Raw genomic sequence first — 25,551 nt, 5'->3', positions numbered from 1 at the left:
TTAAACATTTAATTGAAATGAAGTATGGCAAAAGCATTAATCCCTCACTATGCTGCTATAACAGCTTCCTTTTTTCCAGGATCTTCAGGGATTTCCACTAGATGTTGAAACAAGGATGCAGGGATTTGCTTCTATTCAGACTAAAGAGCATCAGGGAGGTCATGCAGTGATGTTGAGTAATGGGGGCCTGGCTCACAGTCGGCACTCCCATTCATCCAAAAATCATTCAGAACAGCTGAAAGCACACAAATCATATCCATATATAACAATATATAGGCATAAACATCAGCATTTACCAACATATATTTTACAGAATTTTTTTGAGTGATGCAAATTCATCATTGAATTTGTGATTCGATTCATTGATTCACAAACTTTTTCCCCCACTATTCCATGGAGCGAAACATTTTTCGGCAATATACGTGACACATTATCGCTCAAAAGTTTGGGGTAAGATTTTTGTTAAAGTTTTTTTTTTCCTTTAGTGAACTGATCAAAAATCACAGTACAGGCAAGTGTTACAAAAATGTCTGTTTCAAGTAAATGCTTTTCTAAATTTATATTTATCAAATAATCCTACAAAAAAATTGCAGTGTCCATAAAAATATTTAGCAGCACGCTTGTTTTCAACATTGAACATAAAAAGAAATGTTATGCCACATTAAATTCACATTAAAATTTCTGAAGCTGAGCACACTTGCCATTTGTACATGCGTACACAAGACATTAATTCAAATATGTTCTGCAACGTAAAACATTTGTCTCATTGAAGCCGCTCTATTACAGCCATGGCATCCAGCAGCTATGATCTGTTATATCTGCATTGCAGTACATACACAAGAGCTCAGGCTGCAGAGAAGCAATCTCACTCTCTCGTTCTCTCTCTCCACCCTCTCTCCTCACGTCGCTCTCGTAATCTGTCGCTCCCCTCAGTAACTGCATGTTTGCACCTTGAATTGACAGTAATGCATAGCCTTTAAACTAACCTTGCTGTCCAGTGAGAATGTTTAATAAATGTAGAGGCTGCTGCAATGCTCTGAATGTCAAGTAGCTCTTACATAAGGACAGGGCTTGTTCGGTTCCACCTCATTGCATTATACTACTGCACTGGACAATATTACTGTTGAATAGCCACACAGTAAATTACTGTAGAGCTGACTGGGCTGATGGATCTTTTAAAAGGACTGAATGGGTGCACTTAAATTGATCTAGCATGCTCACAGAAACAAAAACACTTACGCATGAAGATCACACACACACACACACACACACACACACACACACACACACACACACACACACACACACACACACACACACACACACACACACACACACACACACAAACACACACACACACACACACACACACACACACACACACACACACACACACACACACCCTTCTACAATGGGAACAATATGTAATGTTTTACTTTTTTCCCTGCTTTACAATAGCAGTATTAAATTGTCTTTCTTTGACATGTGTTTTATATAGCATAAAAAAGTTCACACAAAAATGAAACACTTGCCATCATTTACTCACCCTCATGCCGTTATTAACTTGTGTTCTCATATATGAAACGTGAAAGGAGAAACTTTGAAGACGTTTTTGGGTTTCTCCATACAATTACAATAAATGGAAGCGGGAGTTTTTCCTCTCCAAAAAGGGTCTAAAAGCACCATAAAAGTATCTTAAAAGTTAGACGTGTGCGATATATTCTTTATGATATTTTCTATATGTCTGTAAGTCTTATGTTATGTGAGACTTTTGTGTGTGAAACATACATTCATTTAGTCAGATTGTAAATTAATAATTTAGACCAGTTTTGTGAACCAGATCACCTGATTCACTGAAAAATTTGGTTTAGCTTCTTTTTGAATGCACCCGACCCAGCAAGAAATTTTGCATTTAAAAGACATCTAATATTCGTCAAAACAGAGCCCTGACATCTAGACTAAAACAAGGCAAAATTTTATAGACGTCTAACTATAGCTCAAGAATAGACTATTCATCTACAACATGAACATGTCATTGAAATGAAACCAAACACCTTGTAATAAGTCTACTTTGTTGACATTATGGTATATCATATAGGGCTGCGCAATTAATCGAATTTCTAATTGTGATTACAATTATGGATGCCACAAATATGTAATCGTTCAAAGACACAATTACAAAAAAAGGTCCCCTTATTTTATTCTGCATGCTTAAAGGTGCACTGTGTAAATTTTAGGGACAACTAGTGGTGAGGTTGTAAATTACATCCGCCCACCGCTCACCCCTCCCTTTTGGCATACATAGAGAAGCTAGAGTGACCAACACAGGATAAAGATGTGGTCGTCTAAGACGGCAGAGAGTAGCTAGTGCTCTGTAGTGCAGTTTGTCTATTTAGGGCTACTGTAGTATCATGATGCAAAATGGCGATTTCTCTGTAAGGGGACCCATGGTAGCCTAGAAGTCTAGACGCACCCTAGCGGGAGCAAATCTAATCTGCCGCGAGTGTCGTCTAGCAACTCTCAATACACTGAGCTGTAAAAACCAAACTCTGGTCAGGCCAATCATATCGTGTATAGAGTCGATGGGCGGGGCTTAGCATAATGACGGCAGAGTTGCGCTTGCGTGCTTTTAGTAAACACAGAAGCTGGCGAACGGTGGTCTTTCGAATCAACTTTGACCGCGACTCTAGAAGACTTGAAGTTAAACTTTTCTCTGAGAAAAGAAAAAAGAACGGCACTGAAGTCATTTTTTAAAAGGGAAGATGTGTTTTAGAGCTTTGCCGACCGGATACGGCGAAAGTTTAATCTATTAACGAGCTCCGCTTCACGTTGCTCTGGTTGGTGTACCGCTATCCTATCGCGTGCAGAGGGAGTTTGAAAGACAACCGTTTATCCCGCCCCTCAGATTTGAGCCCTGTCAATGGTGAGTTCCCAGACCAAACATCTTGATGTGGGTCTGGCTTGTCAGGCTAGACCCATGGTGTATGTAGATAGAAATTACTCATTCTAAGGTAATAAAAACATAACGGCTTATTATGTAAGGTCTTTATACACCACTGAAAACATTTTTATGTTATATTGCATTTCTTTCAATAGATCTTAAAAAAAATATTACACACTGCACCTTTAAGATGTTTTTATTTTTTTCTACAGGTTGACTTTTTTTCCATTGGTTTAATTTTAGTTTTAGTATAATATTATAATATCATGTACTGTTTTATTTCAAGGCAAAATATGTAACATTGGAATATTAAAATATCCAAAAACCACTAGAACAGTGTTATATATTTTGTTGACTTATGAACTTACATTATCCCAAATGTTTCCAAGAATGTTTAAATCCAGAGAAATAAGAAATTTTAACCAGGACACGGACCATGTTAGTTTTTTGCCTATCAATGACATCATTCCCCGCGTTACCCTTGATTTCCGTTTCCGTTTTATTCAATCATATGAGCAACTGTTTGGATAAATTCATCAACAGAAAATTAATCATTAAAATATAGCTCAACACAGTTAACCTTATTGTTTAAATCTTGTTTTTGATTTACCGCGAGTACAATGTTTTACCATGTCTAATATAAATCCAGCTGTCTCATAGTAGCTGCTGAGCGAACGCACAGGGTAGCATTATAACAAAACTTTCATCACTTTCAACAAAACATCGCTGTGTTACCCCACATAGGCATGACAGGAAGAAGCGGGAAAAGCTGAAGCGGTCGCCTGCGGCAAAATTAAAGCTCTGCAAAATTATGGCATCATCAAGCTATGCATTTTTTTTAAATAAGCGACCTCTAGCGGCAAATAAAATAACTCAAACCAATGGATGGTTGACATTTGAGGCCTAATGCTATAGAAGAGCAATACAAGTTTTTCAGGAAGAATGTTTTCAGGTTATTTTCCTATAAAAATATGGCATGTAGTTGCTTCAAACAAAGGTATAAAAGTTATTCAAAACATCATTCAATGTCAATTGTGCTAATCGTAATAAATAATTGCAATTCCAATTTCGAAGGAAAAATCAACAATTATGATCATAATCGTGCAGCCCTAATATCAAACATCTCGCCAGTTATTTTGGCAAAAATTACATGCAACCAATTTCAAGGTTATTTTGGCTGAAAGTGGATTACTCAAAGCCAGGCTTTATCTGGTCTATATTTAACTGTATAACTATTAAATGATGGCTATTGTTTGCTGGGGAGAGAGCTAGGGTAGAAATATTTCAATAAACAATGTCTGAAATTGTATCTAACTTATTGTACCATTGTGATATATTAAAATTTTTAGCTATAGCAAAATTAAAACGTACATGTTGTTGAGTCATGCTCTGCTGTTGGTCCTGATGTTCTTGTTTTCTCCTCTCAGATGGGAAGAGGAATACACCATGAGAATGGACATGGAACAGAGAATGAATGATCTACAGGAGGTGAGGAACACTTTTTCCGAGCCAAACCCTCTCTTTACTTCTTTACCATGCGCTGTTTATAGATATTATTGTCTACCACATTTAACTTCATTGCAGCCGTATTGTCCTGACAACATTTTTCCATTTAATTCCTGTTTTATTTCTTGAAAAATATTTAACAAAGTCTTTAAATAAATTACCATTCAAAGATCTGTAAGATTTTTAAAAGAAGTCTAATGTTCACCAGTGCTGCATTTATTTGATCAAGTGTACAATAAACATGTGGTAATATTGTAAAATATATTATAGATATCTTTTTTTATTTTATACATTTTAAAATGCAGTTTATACCTGTGATGACAAAGCTGTCATCATACAGCAACATTTCTTATAATCAATTTTGAAAACAATTGTGCTGCAGCTGCTCGATATTTTTGTGGAAGCAGTGATACTTCTTCCAGAATGCAGTGATGAATAGAACGTTCACAAGAACAGAATTAATTTCAATTTTTCAAATTACTGTCACTTTTTAATGAGTTGAATGCATCCTTGCTGAATAAAGTTTTCATTTATTTAAAAAAAAACCTTACTTTTGAACAGTAGTGTACAGTACATCACTGAAAACTGAGTAAACCGAACCAAGAAAATGATGTTGTCTGCGGTTTGAGGTTTTTGGCATCTTTTACCATTGGGATCAAGTGTTATTTACCTTTTGATGAGGTTTTTGGCATGTTTTACCTCTGGAATCAAGTGTTATTTGGATGAACTTCAATTCAGGAGAAGCTCTTGAGTGTGCAAAAGACTGAGATTGAGAAAAGTCTGTGTTTAGATGTTTTACTTAGATGCAGTGTTTAGACACAGTTTTTACTTTAGTAATAGGTTATTTAAAAATGCTACAGTATAATGCTTAATGATATCAATTATTGTGTAATTGAAGAAGAGTTTAGTTTATCTCTGTTACTTTAAAATCTGAAATCTAGTGTTTATTCTTAGTTTCAATTGTTTGGGTTATACCTGAACTTAGAGCTGCATTGATTATTATTAACTTAATTTTTAACCCAGATTTTAATATATAAAATAACTATTGTCTTTCAAAATGACTGTGTGCTTTTCTTTAGTAACTTAATTATAAGTTACAGTTTCTAAATAGTTGTTCACTATGTAATTGTTGTATGCACGTTTTTGTGGGTTTTTATGTGGGTCAGTAGGTTTATTGTCATATACTGTTAGATATGAAGTTAGGTTGGGTTTTTGGAAGTATATGAGTAACATTGAGATGATTTTGGCCAAGAAAATGATTTGTACAGAAAATGTATTGTTTAATAATAATGCTAATGGATATGCATTTGTCTATGTATGTGTGTAGGACCTACAGGAGAGTGAAGAATGTCAGGATGAGTTGACCCTCAAGGTGCAACAGCTGAAAGCTGAACTCGTGCTTTTTAAAGGACTCATGAGCAATGTGAGAAGCAAAACACACTCTCAGTACACTCAAACAACAAATTCACTGGCCCCAAACACACTGGACAGGACAGGACATTATCACCCAAAATGAAAATGATATGATTTACTCACCCTCATGTCGTTCTAAACCTCATGTCGAACTCCCTTGTTAAAAATAAGTGTATTGAATGTGCTCTTGTGGTGTACTTAAATGTCTTAAAAGTATATTTAAAACCTTAAAAGTATATTTAAAACCTTAAAATTACATATTTAAAAATAAATAATGTTAATAAATGTACTAAATTGCAACTTCATCATTACAAATGTGTGGCTTTAAAGTATATTTTAATTTACCATAAATGTTCGTCAGTACATGCGGCAGTACACTTTAACCACATTTTTAAGACAATAGAAATTATTAATTATTATGGAATTACATACAAATATGTACTTAAGTCCTACTTACAGTAAGTGAGCCAAATAACACTCTTAATTGCAGCTAATTGACTTTATTATAAATTCAATACATTTAAAATCTATTTTAATTTAAATGCATTTAAAGGAATAGTTCACTTTAAAATGAAATTCCTCCATGATTTACTCACCCCCAAGACATCCTAGGTGTATGATTTTTTTCTGTCTGATGAACACAATCGGAGTTATATTAATAAATATCCTGGTGTTCCTTCCGTATTCAACTTACAAAGAAAGTGTAACGCCTCTCACAGTTTAAAACGCTTACAGTAGTTGCATTGTATGTCAGCTGCGCTTTTTTCCGTAAGTTGGATACAGAAGGCGGTCTGGCGGAAGCTAGATATTTACTTTATAACGTGTTAAATATGGATATTTTTCTTACACAAACGCACTTCAGAAGGCCTTTATTAACCCCCTGGAGCTGTGTGGAGAACTTTTATCATGGATGGATGCTTTTTTTTTTTAATTTTCTTGGAAACATCAGGATATTTATTAATATAACTCTAATATAACTTTCATTATAAGTGAACACAAACTTAAAAAATCAATTATCTGTTTGAAAACATTACATTCCGTTTGCACTTACATATATGCTTTATAGTATATTATTTCCGTAATAAGTACTCTAAAGTGTGCAGCAGGGGTGATGCATTTTTGTATGCCAACCCAAAAGTTAGTTAGATTACCCTGGTTTCCTTGACAAAAACGCAATAGGATTTTTTTCAATGACTTTAGATTGTTGTAGAAAATAAGCTTTGTGAATAACAAAAGCTTATGATTATTACACGTTTTGTTCATTGTGATAATCTTCACATATTAACACCTTTTATGAATGTTGAAGCATAAAAACAATTGGCTATAAAGGATCTACACCACGGTCACATGACTTTAATGTCAACACCACTAAGCTTCCGACAACTCTTTCAGTCTTTGCTTAAAAAAATTCCCCAGAAGGCTTACGTTTTTATAGTTTGGAATAGCGCGATTAACACACTGAGGCTGTGAAATCAGACTAGTGAGTAGTTTACTGGTCGACTGATGACTTTTAATGCCCCTGAGAATCTCTGTAGTCCCATTTAGGCAATAGCAACCGCCTTTTATAAGACAAGTGAAAGCTTTAAAAGAAATAACAAGAGGGTATAACTGATGTATTTTACATAATGGAATAAAATCTGAAAACATCTTGAGCTTGTGTTCACAAGCATTTAACCAAAAACACGTTAAAAAAAAACAGAACCGAAAGTGCTAAAACTTCAGAAGTGCTAACTCATTTCCAGGTTTTGGCCTACAAAAATAGGTCATCCTTACACAACTATATTTAAATGAATGCTAAAGTTGTTTTTCAATGCAATAACAGTGAATAGGTACTGGATAGTAGGCACTGAATTATCAAGAACACATTGGTTGACCAGTACTGAGCAGCACTAACCAGCACAAACCAGCCTGGGCCAGCACAGGATTTAATGTTGGTTTTTTATATAGCAGCCATTTCATTACATTGTTCACGTGGAGTTTATATCAACAAGTCACACACACACTCATGGGTTTGTTTCTGGCGAGCTCACGAACAGTATGTGTATTCATAGCAGCAACTACACTCATAGCACTCAGAGCGGACCACAGTCATCACATTTTCTGGTGAAATACTTAAGGGAAATATATGAGCTTTGTGCTTTTGTTCAAACACACACACACACACACACACACACACACACACACACACACACACACACACACACACACACACACACACACACACACACACACACACACACACACACACACAAACACACACACACACACATATTCCCACCTCCATATTTTCACAATTAGCACTTTGATTATTTAAATCTTTTGATGTTTTATCTGAAAATCAGACATTACTTTGTATCAAATACTCTTCCCAGAAAAGATTTATCACACAGCTCAAAAAGTTAAAAATAGCTTGTTTTTGAGATTGAGTTCAGTACACACATTGGCTGTTAGCGGGATGTCCAAGGAACACAATCATCACAGTTTTCCTCATTGTGTGCCAAAATAGACATGCCACTGCAGTTTCAGTTTCACATATTCTGAAACTCCAGTAGCGTGAATACTAAACAGAGTAATTTATAGAAATGAGTTATTAATTATTTGATCTCATTCTTGCTTACAATGACACATATGCCCACACATACAGAACCTCTCAGAGCTGGACAGTAAGATCCAGGAGAAGGCCATGAAAGTGGACATGGACATCTGCAGACGTATTGACATCACAGCTCGCCTGTGTGATGTTGCACAACAAAGAAACTGTGAAGATCCAATCAAGATATTTAAGGTATTTAAACACTCTAACAAACATCTGCACTTCCTGATTTTTCTATGTTATGCTATCATTATTGTTTAAATACAATTCACCCAAAAATAAAAATCACCATGTAGCCTAAGACTGGAAGAGGTCTTAGTGAGGCCTGTAGGGGGTGCTCACCCTGTGTGGGTCCTAACGGCCCAGTGAAGGAGATACTACACTGTAACAAGCACCGTCCTTCAGATGAGACATTAAACCAAGGTCTCTGTGGTTGTTAAAAATCCCAGGATGTCCTTCAAAAAAGAGTGGGGGTGTAACCCTGTATCCTGGCCAGATTTGGCCTCTTTCCATCCTCATGGCTTCCTAATCCTAAGAAGGTATATTAAGGCTGCTGTCACTTAAAATCCTGACTCAGTTTTCTTTCTCACTTAAAACATAACTGACTGTGTTTACATCATTACATGAATACTACAGTAGGGCTGTGTTGAGAAAATCGATTTACCAATTCTGAATCGATTTTCATATTAATTTCTAAAGATCAATCCCTTAATTTGCCGCGTCATTGAATTCACGCATCTGCGCGAGGTGAAAGGACATTAAAACAACGAACATGGCAGCTTTGAAAACTCCAGAAACGCCACGGACAGAGAATACTAGAGTAGATAAACAAACTCAAACCGAAGCTGTCGTAGCTATACCGCCGCCGCCGTGCTGAAGAAACGCCACAGACAGAGAATACTAGAGTAGATAAACAAACTCAAACCGAAGCTCTCGTCACTATACCGCCGCCGCCGTGCTAAAGATGCGCTGCGGACAGACCGATTTTTCCTCACTCTTCCTCTTCTCTGGTTCTGCCGTGGTAAGAACCGCCGCAGACAGAATACTACAGTAAATAAACCAACTCGAGTCGATGCTCTCGTCACTATGCTGCCAAGCTTAAGAAGCGGCTGTTGGATATGTCAAGAACGCAGCTTACATCACAGCCGTTCTCACTGCAGCGCTCTCTTACTGCCAAGGAAGTTGTAATGGCTGCCTTGTCATGACAGCGCGCGCCCTCTCCACAGCGCGCGTTCGCTGACTAGAGCACTCTGGAAGGGGGATTGTTCTTTACAACTATAAATACTCCATTAATTTGCAGTTGAATGTCTATAATAATTGTATACAATATGTTGCAGTCCTGTAATTAAGGTAACAGCTGGAAAAAAATGCTTTCTTCAAAAACACTTATCTAAATCTGGAAGATCGGATCGGATCGAATAATGATAATCAATTCAAGATCTTGAGAATCGGAATCGATTCTTGAAATTTGAATCGAAACCCAGCCCTAAAGACCAGCACACATTATTCTGTGTCTATATGACTGTTTTAGCGCAATAAGCAACAAAAAATACATCACGATCATTGTGTGTGGTTTTTCAAGCATTAAACTATCCCTTTAAGCTCCACTGACGATCTTTACGCTGCAAAATTGTTAAATCATTTTTTCGATGTTTTCTAATCAAAATATCTAAACATCCTTGTAACAAGATAAAATGACCTATGTTAAAGTCCCAGTGATCCAGAAGTGGCGAGTGAGTTTTCTTCAGTGCTGTGACGTATTTCCAAGTGAAATGGAATATTGAATAGAACGCAGGGTTTTGCTTCAGCTCTCCTCCTCTCTATCCCTCACTCTTAGCAGATTAACGGTTGGAGGGGAGTGTTTAAGCATTTTAGAACCTAAGCCGTAAAAACTGACGTCATCTGAGAAGGAATGCCATTTCCAGACCGGAAGTTTTGATTAAAGATTACCGCAACATTGTTTTTTTTTTTTTTTTTTGTGTATTAACTTCCATGGATTGGAACACCCTAAGATGTGCTAACAAAGTATTTAGGGTCCATTTTGATTTCATGAGGACTTTCAGGAGAATTTCATAATATTGTAGTTATGAAGGCTTTGAGAATGCAACATAGAAAATTTATTTACAAAACATAAATGGTTGTAATAACAGTTTTAGGTGACATGCATCATAAAGTGATTTTTGTTACTTCACCCAAAAATGAAAATTCTGTCATTAATTACTTAACCTAATGTTGTTCCAAAACCATAAGAACTTCCTTCATCTTTCGAAACACAAATTAAGATATTTTTGATGAGCTCTCTTACTTAAAATGTTGCTCAAAAAAGGAACAAAAATAACAACTTTATTTAACAATTTCTTTACGTCTGTGCCAGTCTCCTAAGCTACTGATGTAGTAAATACTGTTCACATGAGCACCACGTCGCATGCGTGTGATGTTGACGCAGGAGCTGACCAATGTAAACTGCAAAGGAGACAGGCTAGAAGAAATTGTTGAATAAAAGTCACTATTTTTATTTCTGCATACTAAAAGTATTCTCAACTCTTCATAAAGTTAAGGTTAAACCACTGTAGTCACATGGGCTGCCTTTCTGGTCCTTGAAAGTGGTAATTGCTGTCTTTGAAGTCAGAAATGTCTTAGATTTCATCAGAAATATCTTCATTTGTGTTCTAAAGATGAACGAATTTCTTACAGGTTTGGAACGACATGAGAGTGAATAATTAATGACAGAATTGTTGACTGAACTAACCCTTTAAAAATAGTTTTCCAAAGAATGTCTTGAATATGTCATTTTAATTACATACAATTAAAAACAGTTTTTTTCAATTTTATCCACATACATGACATAAAGCAACATATACTTTAAGCTAAACTGCTCGATTGCTGGTATCATTGCAAAATGTTAACCATATCCAAATCCAACATTGTGTACATACAGTACACACACATTAAACAATATAGATATACGCTATAGCAAATCTTAAGTGTTTTATTCATCATCACAAAATGTAAATTATATTATCACAGAGATCTAATCTGCTAAATGCAATTATAAGGCAAGACAGTATTAAGTTATTATAATTCATGATTTTTTGTGGAAAAAATGAATTTGAATTGACTTTTCTTGTTTTCAGCACAAATCTAACAACATTTTGTTTGGTTTATGCTTAATATAAGAACAATTTAATGCCTGATGCTACTCAAATAAACCTATTGTTTTCAGGCGATATGGTTTTCAGTTTCAACCTTTTTACTGGAAAACCAAAAGAAAATGATTTTCTGCAATGAATGTCATGTATACGTATCGTGTAATCTTGCACCCTTGTAATTCATACAACATCCCAACCCCCTCTCTTTCTCTGACTCAGCTGCTGTGATTTTCTGCTGATGCCTGCTATAGTGTGTCTGACGCACAGAGAACCGATGTGTATTGCATTATGGGTAGAGGAGGGAGTGGTTGAACCTATAAATATTTGTTTCAATGCTATGTTGGGTCAAAAATGTTGAGGTTAAAGTTATTAATGAGTTGAACCTCTCTCTCTTGCCATCTCAGGTTCCCAGCCCTCAAAATGCCATCACCTCTCGTGCCCGTAAACAAACCTCGCAACCTGCCAACGGCAGCGAGACAGATGAGCCAGTCAGCACCTCTGAAAGTGATGGAGGTGGTGCGCGAGAGGATGAAGTCTGCACCCCTTCAACCCTCCAGATCAATGAAGAGATGCAGAGAATGTTGACTCAATTGTGAGAGATTAAAAATGCATTGCAATATTTGGTCAGAGCTGCGGTTTCTAATTGTCAACTGATTTGTCCTTTTACAGTCTTTTTTCATAGCTAACTTCTATAACTAATGACTTACCTGTGTATTTGCCAGGCGTGAGTGTGAGTTTGAGGATGACTGTGACTCTCTGGCTTGGGAAGAGACAGAGGAAACGCTCCTTCTGTGGGAGGATTTCCCAGGATGCACTTTAACAACAGACACTAATCATGGAGAGGTTTGTGCACCGCATTCTGGGTCATATGGTTTATATATAGTTGGTGTTTGTGGTTTTGTTTGAATGCACATTACTGCTTACCACTTCCTCATTTATTTATGCACATGGGAACTTTCTCACTAATAAAAGCCTCTCAAGAATTCAAGGGTCCATATCATATATAGTACGTTATTTTTCAATCTTTTTGACTCACTTAAAATGTTAGACAATAAAATGTGACATAATTTAAAAATAATATTAACCATCTTATTTCCTACTTAAAGTTACATGGCCTATCCTATTTTTGCTACTGTAACTATAACAGTTCTATGTAAATGACCTCTGTTATGATTGGCTAACCTTCTGCATGTGAAATGAGTGGCAGCGCTTTACTGATTTTTTGCTGGGAGGTCTAATATAATTGACCCTGGCCCATCTTTCAGTAACAGCCTCGTCGCAAAGCCTTCGTAAAATTTTGATAAGTTCACAAAGTTGTTGAATTCCTGCATTTAAAAAAAAAACTCTCTTAATAATAATAAATCAAAACTAAAGAGTAAACAGTACAGTAGGTACAATAAAATGAATACTATTTAATAAATGTGCTGTGAAAAACATGTGAAGCATAATTTATAGGAAGACTTTTGATTATAATCCAAGAATCTGATTGGAGCCCTTACTAAATATGTTTGAAATTTCTTCATTTCTACTTTCTAATCATTTATCTAAATTTGTTTTTTTCGTGTAAAAATTATTTTCTTTCTCAGAATTTGTAATTTTCATACTCAGTCTATTAGTTTTCCAGTAAATTAAATGTAGCGCAGAAATATAACCCAATTCTGTGAGTTGTATTCTTATGAAATAATTATTGTCAAATCGACCAATCACAATTAATAACTTCTAACATTTATATTTACATTTCTAACATACATACATACATACATACATACATACATACATACATACATACATACATACATACATACATACATACATACATACATACATACATACATACATACATACATACATATGTATGTTAGTGGGTGGGATGTATTAGGCAGCAAGTGGGTCAGAGCATCTCTAAAACTGCAGCTCTTGTGAGGTGTTTCCGGTCTGCAGTGGTCAGTATCTATCAAAAGATGTCCAAGGAAGGAACAGTGGTGAACCGGCAACAGGGCTAGTTGATTGCTGGTACTAATAAAAAGGTGTTTGAATACACAGTGCATTGCAGTTTGTTGTGTTTGGGGTTTCATAGCCGCAGACCAGTCTGGATGCCCATGCTGACCCCGGTCCACCGCCGAAAGCACCAACAGTGAGCATCAGAACTTGACCACGGGGCAATGGAAGAATGTGGCCTGGTGTGATGATGAATCACGTTTTCTTTAATCATGTGGATGGTCGGGTGCGATGCACTATGGGAAGAAGGCAAGCTGGCAGAGGCAGTGTGATGCTTTGGGCAATGTTCTGCTGGGAAACCTTGGATCCTCCCATCCATGTGGATGTTACTTTAAAACAAGCACCTACCTAAGCATTGTTGCAGATGTACACCCTTAAATGGAAACGGTATTCTCTGGTGACTTCGGTCTCTTTCAGCAGGATAATGTGCCACAAAGCAAAAATGGTTCAGGAATGTTTTGAGGAGCACAACAATTTTGAGGTGTTGACTTAGCCTCCAAATTCCCCAGATCTCAATCTAATCGAGCATCTGTGGATGTGCTGAACAAACAAGTCCACTCCATAGAGGCCCCAGCTCGCAATATACAGGACTTGAAAGAATCTGCTGCTAACATCTTGGCGCCAGATACCACAGCACACCTTCAGGGGTCTAGTGGAGGTCATGCCTCGATGGGTCAGGGCTGTTTTGGTAGCAAAAAGGGGGCTTACAAAATATTAGTCATATGTAGGCACTCTCTGCCTCTCCTGTCTGTCTCTCTATCCATCTCAAATTCTTTTTCACATATTTTTTAATTTTGCAGTAAACTGGTGAGCATTGATTTCTTCTAAGGGTGGGCATCTTTAATAGAAGCCAGGAGGAATCTGACAAAGGAAATGTGACAGAATAAAGATTAGGCTCACATGCTTGCTCAGTTTCAGAGGTTTTCCAAAGGAGGATAGGATTCTTCTGGTCATCCAGTCATGGGGTTCACTCATAGGACACATGCAACTACACACACACACACACACTGCTCATATTTAGGACAGGGTACTCAGTCCAGTTTGCTGGGGGGTGATTCAATACTAAACATCACTGACATTAGTTAATGCGATGCGGCCTGGAATTGTGTCGCATTTCATGGAAAGCTCAAAGTGTTTAGAGTTTTCCAACAGCGGGGTCATTAATCTAGTATTTTATTTACCCTCTGGTAAAATCTCATCTGCTGGTGAGTGCTTATGCTTCTGCAGTGAGATAATGTGCCTGTGGGATTTATTTCTCTCTCTTTTTCTGTCTGAACAGGAGGAATGTTTGGAAAAGGTGATTAAGGACACTGAATGTCTTTTTAATTCCAGGGAGAAAGAATATCAGGAGACTATAGACCAGATCGAGGTGAGAATAGTTTGAATAGTTTACTTTTAATTTCATGCTTTATCAGATTATAATACTGCTTTTGATTCTGAATGGTCAATTTCAACATTAATTGATGTTTTATTTTGTGATGATGGCTAACTATACAATACACAAATTATGTTTTATATGCATTGTTAATAGTATTGTTCTACTATTTTCTTGGTAATTATGCTGGATAAAAGTGCTAAGAGAATAAATGTACATATAAATGCAAGTATAGAAGTCCATCAGCCCGGTCTGATTCAGTCCGTTTTTCTGTAGTTGGAACTTGCCACAGCTAAGTCGGACATGAACCGCCATCTTCACGAGTACATGGAGATGTGCAGTATGAAGAGAGGACTGGATGTGCAGATGGAAACCTGTAGGAGACTAATCACTCAGAGCGGAAACAAGTATGCATATATCCACACACACATGGGCTTTTAAAACTGTTAACATGTTGGGTTATCTTGTTGCACACTATTCATACTGTATCCTGGGTACTAAGATTTTGAGATTTTACATTGGACATTTAACAGGGTTATTATTGTTAACTCAAATTAAAACGTACACATTTTTGCTTGAAATAAAATAAATGCTAACTCAAAAAAAATATAATACAAAAAAAAACATATTTAATTGCTTAATTATTTTAATTAATTGCTGAGGAAACGTCCCTCATTTTCATTTAGTTTAACTTGTACTAACATAACAAAAACTTAAATAAAATGTATAAAAACTTTATAGACCTATTTAAAAACACACAAATCAACACATCAAAAATCTAATTTTATCAACACACAAATGATAAAAACACACACCCAAATGACTAAAACTAGATCTAAAAGAAAAATAAATAAATAAAAGGAAAACATCAAATATTAAAAGAAAAACAAATTCAAACTATGAATAAAAACTATAAGAGTGACCCTCAATGATACTAAAATGACTGCTGTAAACTATGAAGTTACATTCATATATGCATATTCGTGAGGTCCGCAACATGGGCCCGTTTACACCTGGAATTTAGATGCGTTTTGGTCGATCGGATCACAAGTGGACAACGCTATGTACAGGTGTCATTTTTGCTATATACAGGTTCATTTTTGACCATATACATCATTTTTTTACCACTTCCAGAGGTAGTCGAAACACATCTGACCGAATTGCTTTCATAGTGTAAACGCTCATGTGGGCGAATGTGTTCAAACAGCCACAAAACACCACCTACTCTCCACCTACTGTCCTAATGTGTAAACATTAAGGGAAGTGCGCTAAGCCAGACTTTGTTAGCTGAAGGCCCAAGTTTGGTTTCGAGACGAAAATCATACCAAGCACAATGTTCTCTCACCATACCTGATTTTTTACACACACTCATAGCATTTACTGTGATCTTGCGGCTGTCAGAGTGGAAACGAAAGCTCTCTATGTTTTGCCGTCATCTCCGTTCATATGTAAATTGCACTTAACTTATTTCGTCCATTAGACCCTCCCCTCAAAGAATTCAGAACAGAATAGGCTGAAAGTGATTCAAAAGAGAAGGATTAAAAAGAGAAGGATTAAAACACCAGGTGTAAGCAGGATTGTGTCTACTTGTGATCCGATGGCCCAAGACGCATCTTTATAACAGGTACAAACAGGGCCATAGATACACGTAGTTCACAGTTCACTCAAAAATGACAATGCTGTCAACATTTACTCACTCTCATGACGTTGCAAACCTGTATGACGTTCTTTCTTCTGTGAAACATTAAAAGATGATATTTTGAGAAATGTCCATATGGAAGACTATGAGTCAAAGGTCACTGATTTTTTTATTTATTATTATTTTACCTTTATTTAACCAGAATATCTTTCACATGAGTGTTCTGGCCAAGAATGGGTAGCAGTTACAATCACAAAAGTAAAACACTTAAAGGGGTGATGAATTGAGAAATCAACTTTCCCTTGGGCAAATATATAAAAGGTCATGGTAATATAAGAACATGCTGTAAGATTCAGTGCTGAAATTTCCTTGTTAGTAAAAGAAAAGCTTTTATAGACACCAGGCCCAGAAAACGAGGCTCTCATATCAATGACGTATTAGAAGGGTACAATGCCGCCACTATGTGTATGTAGCCCCTCCCACCGACTCATGGAGCTAAAGTGATCACGTTACAGAGCAATAAACATGCTGAAGATAGCAAGATAATCGTTTGTAAACAAGACACAGACACTGGATTTGCAGACATATTGAGATTAAAACAATGTTGTGCCTTCTATATTGGATACGACAGGAATGGTGCAGCACACTTATGTGAGTAAAACATGTTTTTTATATGCGATAGTATTGCATTGTTAAAGATCGTACTGATTATGTGTAACTTACGTGACTTGTCTAACAGAGCTGTCACAGGCTGGAGAATCCCTTATTTTTTGGTTCATTGCGATTCGTTCAGACCAAGCCTGCAGTCTCCCTCTCATTTACTGAAGCTTTCGCGCCTCGATCGCCCCCCGGTGACCGGTCCCAGTATAGCCGCGCCTCTGTGATTTCTAATGGACGCGAGGCAAACTAAATAATAAAATTACACTTCAAAAATTTTCCCCCAAAGGTAGTTTATGTCACTGAAGGCAGTTATCATCACGATGATTTCATTTCAGGTGTTCGTTTTAAAAATAAGTTTAGTTTTAGTTAGTTATTTGATGCTATAAAAACGGGGGGTGTGACGTCATGATTGACAGCTGAGACTGACGGCTTCTCTGAGTGAAGTTGTCACTGAGGCACTAACGGACTTTTTTCGAAATTTTTGGGAGCAGATTAGAGCTTAAGCTTTAATTTCTACATTTCCATAACTGTTTATTTCACACCAACATAATTAATTGTTCTGCATCTGCGAGAGTGTGGGCGGGCTTTTGATATCGCGACTGTACTTCCTGCTCTACTTCCTGCGCTCTACTGCGCAACTCTGGTCCCGAAATAGCTACTGCGCAGACTCGGTCCCAAGATGTCCGCGCCGTGCAAGGCTGCCTAAAAGCTTCAAATATGGCAAGCGGAAACGGATGATGTCGAGTCGTCCATATTTTTTTACGGTCTATGGTTCAGACTCCCAGGGCTCGCAAAGCCTGACGTCCCATGTGTTTTCCAGACAGGCTACCAAAACATAAGCCCGTCGGCAGGCCGGTGAATCTTAAATAGTGAAATAACATTAACATTCATTTCTTGATCTCTGTTGTGTTTGAAGAGCGCGCACGTGTATGTGTGTGGTTCGCACTTATATCCGCTGATCGTGCGGGCCAAGTAATAATATTAATAAATCACGTGTGGATGAGAGATAAATCATTGTGTTTGTTTGATAGATATGTTTTGAGACTGAGCCCCATCAGAGAATTATTCTGGTTGCCCTTTTCAAATAAATCCCTCCCTCACGTGAACTGATGGGAGCTGAAGCTCATTCAATTATCAAATCTTATCCAATCCTAGCCGTTTACTTCCAAGTCTCCATTGTGACACGCCCATCAAAACCCAACATCCAGAAGAGAGCCTCAAAACCAGTGTAGAAAATAGCTTATTAGTTATTAGTTAGGATGTTTTTGAATGTAAAAACCATGCTAATGTCATAAGTTGACCTTCAGACAACAGTATACAAATTATTTAAAAGCCAGTTCATGACACCTTTAAAAAAATAATTGCACATCATTGAGTCTTATTCAAGTGATATTAGATTTAATATTATATTTAAATGTTTAAATCTAATATTTGAATATTAGATTTAAAATGTTCCATAGGCACCAGAGTTTGTCATTTCAAATTCATTTGGAGTAGATTCCAGTCTTACGGTAGCCTGGATGCCAGCCGAACTTAGCCCCGCCCACCACATTTTTAGGTCTGGAGGTTCATATTGTGACTAGAATTGAGTAGGACCACGCCAGGCTAGTCAAACGGAGCTGCATACGCAAAAGCCCCTTTCCCCAGTTCAGTTCTAACAAACAGAACAGAAAATATAACAATTTTGAGACCGGAGGGAATATTTACCAACACTTTTCTGTTGAATAAGACAACTTGGATATGAAGGCAACAACTATAGTTTTGTAAATAATTCGTTTTTTTTCTATAGACTCACAAAGATATAAGGATCAAGATGAACTTAAAAATTCGCCAGAGTTGTCCTTTAAGCTTTTCTCTGAGAAAAGAACAAAGAATGGCACTGAAGTCATTCTTAAAAAGGGAAGATGTGTTCGGAGTTTTGCTGACCGGATACGGCGAAAGTTTAATCTTTCAACTAGCTCCGCTTTACGTTGCTCTGGTTGGTTGAAGCGCTTTCTAGTTGAAGACTAGTTGGTTGAAAAACAACTGTTTATCCCGCCGCTCAGATTGAGCCCTGTCAACGAGCCCCTCAATGAGCCCCTCAGATTGAGCCCTGTCAACGAGCCCCTCAGATTGAGCCCTGGCAATGAGCCCCTCAGATTGAGCCCTGGCAATGAGCCCCTCAGATTGAGCCCTGTCAACGAGCCCCTCAATGAGCCCCTCAGATTGAGCCCTGGCAATGAGCCCCTCAGATTGAGCCCTGTCAACGAGCCCCTCAATGAGCCCCTCAGATTGAGCCCTGTCAACGAGCCCCTCAATGAGCCCCTCAGATTGAGCCCTGTCAATCAATTTTCCAAGGAGAAATAAATAAATACAGGTTTGAAGTGGCATACGGGTGATTAAATGATGACAGAAGTGTCCTTTTTATGTGATCCTTTGAAGTATTCTGAAATATACTGCAAAATAAAGTTATATTTTACTATTTTCCAAATCACAAGAAAGCATATTTATTCTTTTTACCACCTTACAGTAAATCCAATTCTTCTATACCTGGAGGAGGTATAGATCCGAACGGAGAAACAGAGAGGGATAAAACCGAGGAAGGAGGAAGATAATGATGACAACAATCTGAAGAAGGTGTTTGCAAGAAGAAGAAAAAGCGCCCCTCATCTCTTCATGTCACCTGTCATCAGTACCAACATCAGCCCTGCTCATGTTTTTGCAGACTATCCAGTAACTGCCTGTGGTGGTGGTAAACGGGATTCCATTTTGTGTGCTCTGTGCCCAAAAGAGAACATGCACTGACATTTCCCCTCTGGTACTGTTTTCACACCAACATCATTTTAAAGATGAGAATCCTCACAAGACCGTTTACTTTTATCTGATTTCAGTGATCCCGTCCACCGGCGAGTATCAGTCATGTTTTCCGATCTCATACCCAAATGTCTGAGTCATCATATTTTCAGCAGTGAATACAATCACTTTTGATTTTGAATGTCTGGCAGAAAATCAATGACAATGTTTTCACAAAGTTTCCATTTCGACTCTAAGGGGACATTTGCTCACTTATTGTTGCCGCTTGTACCGTTACGTGCCGCTGTAAGCCGTGGGTCAGTGGGTGTGTTGTGCTTCCTGTCTGAGCTCTTGTAAATACTGGGCTGTTTATGCTAGTGAAGGGTGGAGGTAACTGTAGCCTGCACTTCCTCCATCTCTGTGCTTTAATTCACATGAAATGTATGACATTTCATGCTAACGGTATTGTGCTGATGCCAGCTGATGCTTTGGAGTCTCGGCTGTATGCGCTCTTAGAGTAATGAACTCTTTGGCTTCCTCCCTTGCGGGTGGAAAACATGAGTGATGGGTGAGGTCAGATGAGTGAGATTTGAGGATGTTATGGCTCTGAGTACATGTCAGTGTGTTACGCATGTCAACCGCTATGTTATTTCCTTTTCACTTTTCCCCTCATTTTTCATCTTTAAGATAAATGATATTGATGATTTCTCTGCCGGTGGAGATACATTTCCGAAAATCGGATTTCATGAAAATGCTGTATATGTATCGCTGCTTATAGTTATGAGACCTGCCCAGTCCATAAATGTATTTAGTATTTCTATTTTGGATAGTAAAATCCTTTCAGTGTAGTTCACCTTTGCCGTTTTTCTGTTTTGTGTCTTTAAGACCTTGCTGGTGCCTCTGATGGCTGAGGTTGATGCAAAGATCTATCCATTTGTCTGACCTGTTGTTTTCATTGGGAACAGTCTTGTAGTCCAGACCTGTTCTGTTAAGAACTGCAGACTTAGAAATGGGTGTGAGAGTAATCTATAGAATAAGGTGATTTGAGAGAAATCCTTTAGAGCGAGGCCCTGAAGAGTTATTTTCATGCTAGTGGTGATAGTTCATAATAGTTCAAGTCAGAGCATCTGATCTTATTAGAGTCAGTGATCCTTTAGAGAGAGATCCTGATGGTTTAAACCAGGGGTGTCCAAACTCAGTCCGGAAGGGAAACTGTCCTGCAGAGTTTAGCTCTAAAACCTTTAATTGGGGTTGGAGCTGAACTCTGCAGGAACAGGATTGGACACCACTGCTTTAAACTCATTAATGAATGATTTTAAGGATCCCATCAAATATTTAACAAACTAAATTTTCTTTCTTTTCTATCCCTTTCTAACTTAGAGATCTTATGGAAACACATTTCTGCTTCAGAGTAAAAAAACAAACACAAACAAGCAAAAAAGATAGTTGCGACTTTGTCGGTTGCAACTTTATATTTCATAATTTCGCACAATTGCCGCTTTCTTTTAGACTTACGACTTGATATCTCACAATTGCGACATTATTTCTTAAAACAGTAACCAGTGTTGGGTAAAATTACTGTAATTTAATTACTCAATCAAAAAGTAAAGAAAAGTACATCAGTTACTTCTGATGTAATTGTATGAAATATAGACTATAGAACAATTTTGTATAACACAATAGTGAAATTTACATGCAAATGTATTATCTAATGTATGTAAAATGTTTGTTCTTAATTTAAACTCCTTCATTTAAATACTTTGGTATTTACATTTTTATATTTGTTATTTGTAAGAATTAAAAGAGCAGCTTCATTTCTATCCTTGTATTGTTAAACTTGTCAAGGTTCATATGGGATTTAGAAAATAATTATTAAGAATGCATTACATTTTTTAAAGGGAGTAATAAGTACAGTAATCTAATTACACTAGTAAAGTAGTAGCTACTAATTAATTACTTTTTTAGAGTAATTTACCCAACATTGATTTTAACGTTAACTCATAATTGCTGCTTTGTTTCTAGTAATTGCGACTTTATAGCTTACAACTGCTTCTTTATTTCTCATAATTGCTAGTTTGTTTCTTACTTTTAACCATCTTTTTCAATTTTGTACTCTGAGGTGGAAATAGGGAATGTTTGCAGGATTTGGGAAAACCTGCAAATTAAAGGTGCAGTATGTAATATTGACAGCTAGTGGTTGAAATGGGTACTGCAGTCCAAATTCTAAATATTGGAGAGGGTTATTTCCCCTGCCCCCTCCTCCTCAGACGCCATGCTCACACGGGTTGCCATATTGAGGGCATGCAACAGGAGCGAACGCCCTTGACAATGCAAGGCGAGGATACGTACACACTTATAAGTTTATAAGTTTATTTATCCGTGTTAATACTCCCATTCATAGAGATTTTTAGATGGACGCTAAGTAATTTTAGGTTGGGTAGAATATTTTAGAATCGATTTCTGACCCAGTCAATGGCTGCAATACGTTGTGTTTTCTGCCAACTGGCAACCCAGGGTGCCGAAATACTATTGGGTAATTTGGCAGTGGGCAGAATCACACAGACCAAAACAAATATAGACATTCCGACAGAACGCACATAAGTAGAATAACTGGCTGTATCATTGTAAATCAGAGAAACGAGTATGCTAGCATGTTTCCTAAATATCTGCAAACAAATGTTGATATTTTTATGCTTTAGTACAGTCAGAAAATTACATACAGCACCTTTAAGATTTGTTGATTTATTGCAAGGGTGTCCAGTCCTGCTTCTGAAGGGCTACTGTCCCACAGAGTTCAGCTGCAACCCCAAATAAACACACCTGGACCAGCGAATCAAGGTCTTACTAAGAATACTAGAAACTTTCAGACAGGCGTGTAGAGGTAAGTTGGAGCTAAACGCTACAGAATAGTCCCTTCAGGACCAGGTTTGGACACCCCTGGGCTAGATCGCTTCTAGAGGGCTACTGTCCCACAGAGTTCAGCTCCAACCCCAAATAAACACACCTGGACCAGCTAATCAAGGTCTTACTAAGAATACTAGAAACTTTCAGACAGGTGTGTAGAGGTAAGTTGGAGCTAAATGCTACAGAATAGTCCCTTCAGGACCAGGTTTGGACACCCCTGGGCTAGATCGCTTCTAGAGGGCTACTGTCCCACAGAGTTCAGCTCCAACCCCAAATAAACACACCTGAACCAGCTGATCAAGGTCTTACTACTAGGAATACTAGAAACTTTCAGACAGGTGTGTAGAGATAAGTTGGAGCTAAACTCCACTGAATAGTCCCTTCAGGACCAAGTTTGGACACCCCTGGGCTAGATCTACTGGAGAATATATCTTGAGCAGTATATCATGCAAAACGTTCTCAAGAACCTCACGTGATTTGTAATAATCAGCTCTCCTTTTGGGCGAGCACTTTCTAGTTCTAATCAAACACCCACGGGGACTAATACAGTACTGAGAAACTGGCAAACCCACATTCTTTTGGGCTTTGTTGGTCATTCATATCTGTAGTTTGAGTGTAAACCACAGCTTGTATTCAAGAATAGAGACTAAACCTCTTTCAGAGACATTTCGAGTGCCAAATGTGAAATAAAACATTCAGGATAGATGCTTCAAACAGCGAAAATGAAAACCTCATGCTTTTGAAAAACATGGTGCTGTACATCCAGCATGTAAATTTCAGCTGTAGAAAAACAAAGAGTGAAAGCTTTAATAAACATATCACAGTACATATCACTTTCTATGATGAGCCAGAACAAAAGTTAATCAGTCGAACAATAGGTTATGAACCATCCTCAGGTTGTTTTTCTTTTATCTTGTTCTTTTTTTTTGCATACTGACTGATGAACAACACAGTGTGTCTGCCTTAGGTTTTCCCCTCTGACCTCTGTGAAGTTTCATTCAAATTCATTTGTTTTGACTGAATATTTCAGTTATTTCACATTATTTTGTAACTTCCACAAGAAATTTGATTTTGAGGAAAAGGTTTCGTCTGTGAGCTCAAAATTGCTTGTCACATTGTTTGGGACATTTCTGCAAACAACTGAGCAATTATTCGTCCACAGAAAATCTTTGAATTGCGTTAATTTGTTGTTTTGCAGCACTGAGCTGAACTACGTGTGCAAGACTATGTATGCATGTGTATATGTACTGTACGGAGTGAGCACTCCAGGTTTCTGCAACGAGTAAGTGGTTGTTTCTTTTCTACAGCAATTTACTTCTTGTTTGTTGCTATATGACCTTAAAGCTAAAGTCTTTTACGAGAATTCCGTTAACAATTCAACAACCACAGATCTGGTCTTGTATGAAAATTACAATAGTATAAAGTCAGGAAAATGACTCATCGGAGCAGACTGAATTTTTCATCTTCTTCAGATTTGCAGTGGCTACAAACAATGAGTAAATTCCACACGATATCTTCACAAAACTAATAACAGATTTTGAATTTAAAAAAGAGAAACGTGCTTAGAAAGAATGCTTATCTGCAATAAATGTATGAATGCAACGATACTGTAACCTAGAAGAGGCGAAGCGAGAGTCGTGCAATGCTCAAACGCTGGCTATGCAAGCAAGTCCTGGACCTTGACAAGAGAATTACAACATTTAAGATTAAGAGTCTGGAAGAACGTCTGAATGATCTCAGTCATTCATAGCATCTCATTGTCATTCTGTAACATCTCACAGGAATGAATCGAAACTTGTTCCTACTGTGGAATTGTAATGTTTATCTTAAATGTGCGCATGTGCCACTGTCCAGTGAGTGTTTTGTTGGGGAGGAACTGAAGCAATGTCACATGCGTATTCTGATTTAAAGAGTAACAGGACTATATGTATATATAAATATGTATGTGTAACCCAAAGCAGAACAGGAATTGCTCGCTTTACTGCAAGTGTACAGAAAGACTGGAGCTTTAAAAGATTTCAGAATAAAGGTTACTACTGAACAAACACCACAAGGAGTGGAGTTTTTGTGGCATAGTGTTTTTTTTTTTTTGTCTATAGGTCATTTTTTCCTTTTAAGCGTCAGCTTATCTGTCAGTCTGTTGCGCTCTCGGTTGCTTAAGGTAATACTGGAAAAAAAAGGCCAATTTGTGTATATCGAAAAGACATTTAAGAAAGCCACAGACGCTTGTGTGAGTTAAAATAGTACAGTCTGACCTTTTGTCTTTAAACTGCTTTGTGAAGGTGGCTTTAAGTCTGGGTATGTACCTTTAAAAGGGTGTTCGTTCTACATAAAATAAGTTAATTTGATTTTGTGCGCAGCTCCGTGCAAACGGATGAATGTGGTCATATGTGTATATTCTTATGATGCATCCCAAAGCTACTCCAATTAGAAATACACTCAAATTATGCCTTATAGCCTTAATCAAACCAGTAATAATGAAACACAGATGAAACCGTGACAGGACGTGAAGCTATTGCCTCTCTCTCTCTCTCTCTCTCTCTCTCTCTCTCTCTCTCTCTCTCTCTCTCTCTCTCTCTCTCTCTCTCTCTCTCTCTCTCT

At 37.4% G+C, this 25,551-nt stretch overlaps 1 protein-coding gene across 1 annotated transcript in view; it reads left to right on the top strand.

Annotated features, from left to right (window-relative positions):
* iffo1b (intermediate filament family orphan 1b) overlaps positions 1-23,397 on the top strand; it is a 31,948-nt gene extending 8,551 nt beyond the window's left edge. The window contains exons 2-9 of the mRNA XM_067449106.1: positions 4,369-4,429; positions 5,775-5,870; positions 8,505-8,645; positions 12,007-12,194; positions 12,325-12,445; positions 14,880-14,969; positions 15,252-15,382; positions 19,784-23,397. Of these exons, the coding sequence (XP_067305207.1) occupies positions 4,369-4,429; positions 5,775-5,870; positions 8,505-8,645; positions 12,007-12,194; positions 12,325-12,445; positions 14,880-14,969; positions 15,252-15,382; positions 19,784-19,868 (913 nt within the window). The 3' untranslated portion in view covers positions 19,869-23,397. The remainder of the gene's footprint in view (positions 1-4,368; positions 4,430-5,774; positions 5,871-8,504; positions 8,646-12,006; positions 12,195-12,324; positions 12,446-14,879; positions 14,970-15,251; positions 15,383-19,783) is intronic.
* The last annotated feature ends 2,154 nt before the right edge of the window (positions 23,398-25,551 follow it).

The sequence above is a fragment of the Pseudorasbora parva genome, chromosome 7 (genome assembly GCF_024679245.1).
Source record: "Pseudorasbora parva isolate DD20220531a chromosome 7, ASM2467924v1, whole genome shotgun sequence".
Taxonomy (NCBI): Eukaryota; Metazoa; Chordata; class Actinopteri; order Cypriniformes; family Gobionidae; genus Pseudorasbora; species Pseudorasbora parva.
This window is presented reverse-complemented; position numbering and strand designations above follow the sequence as displayed.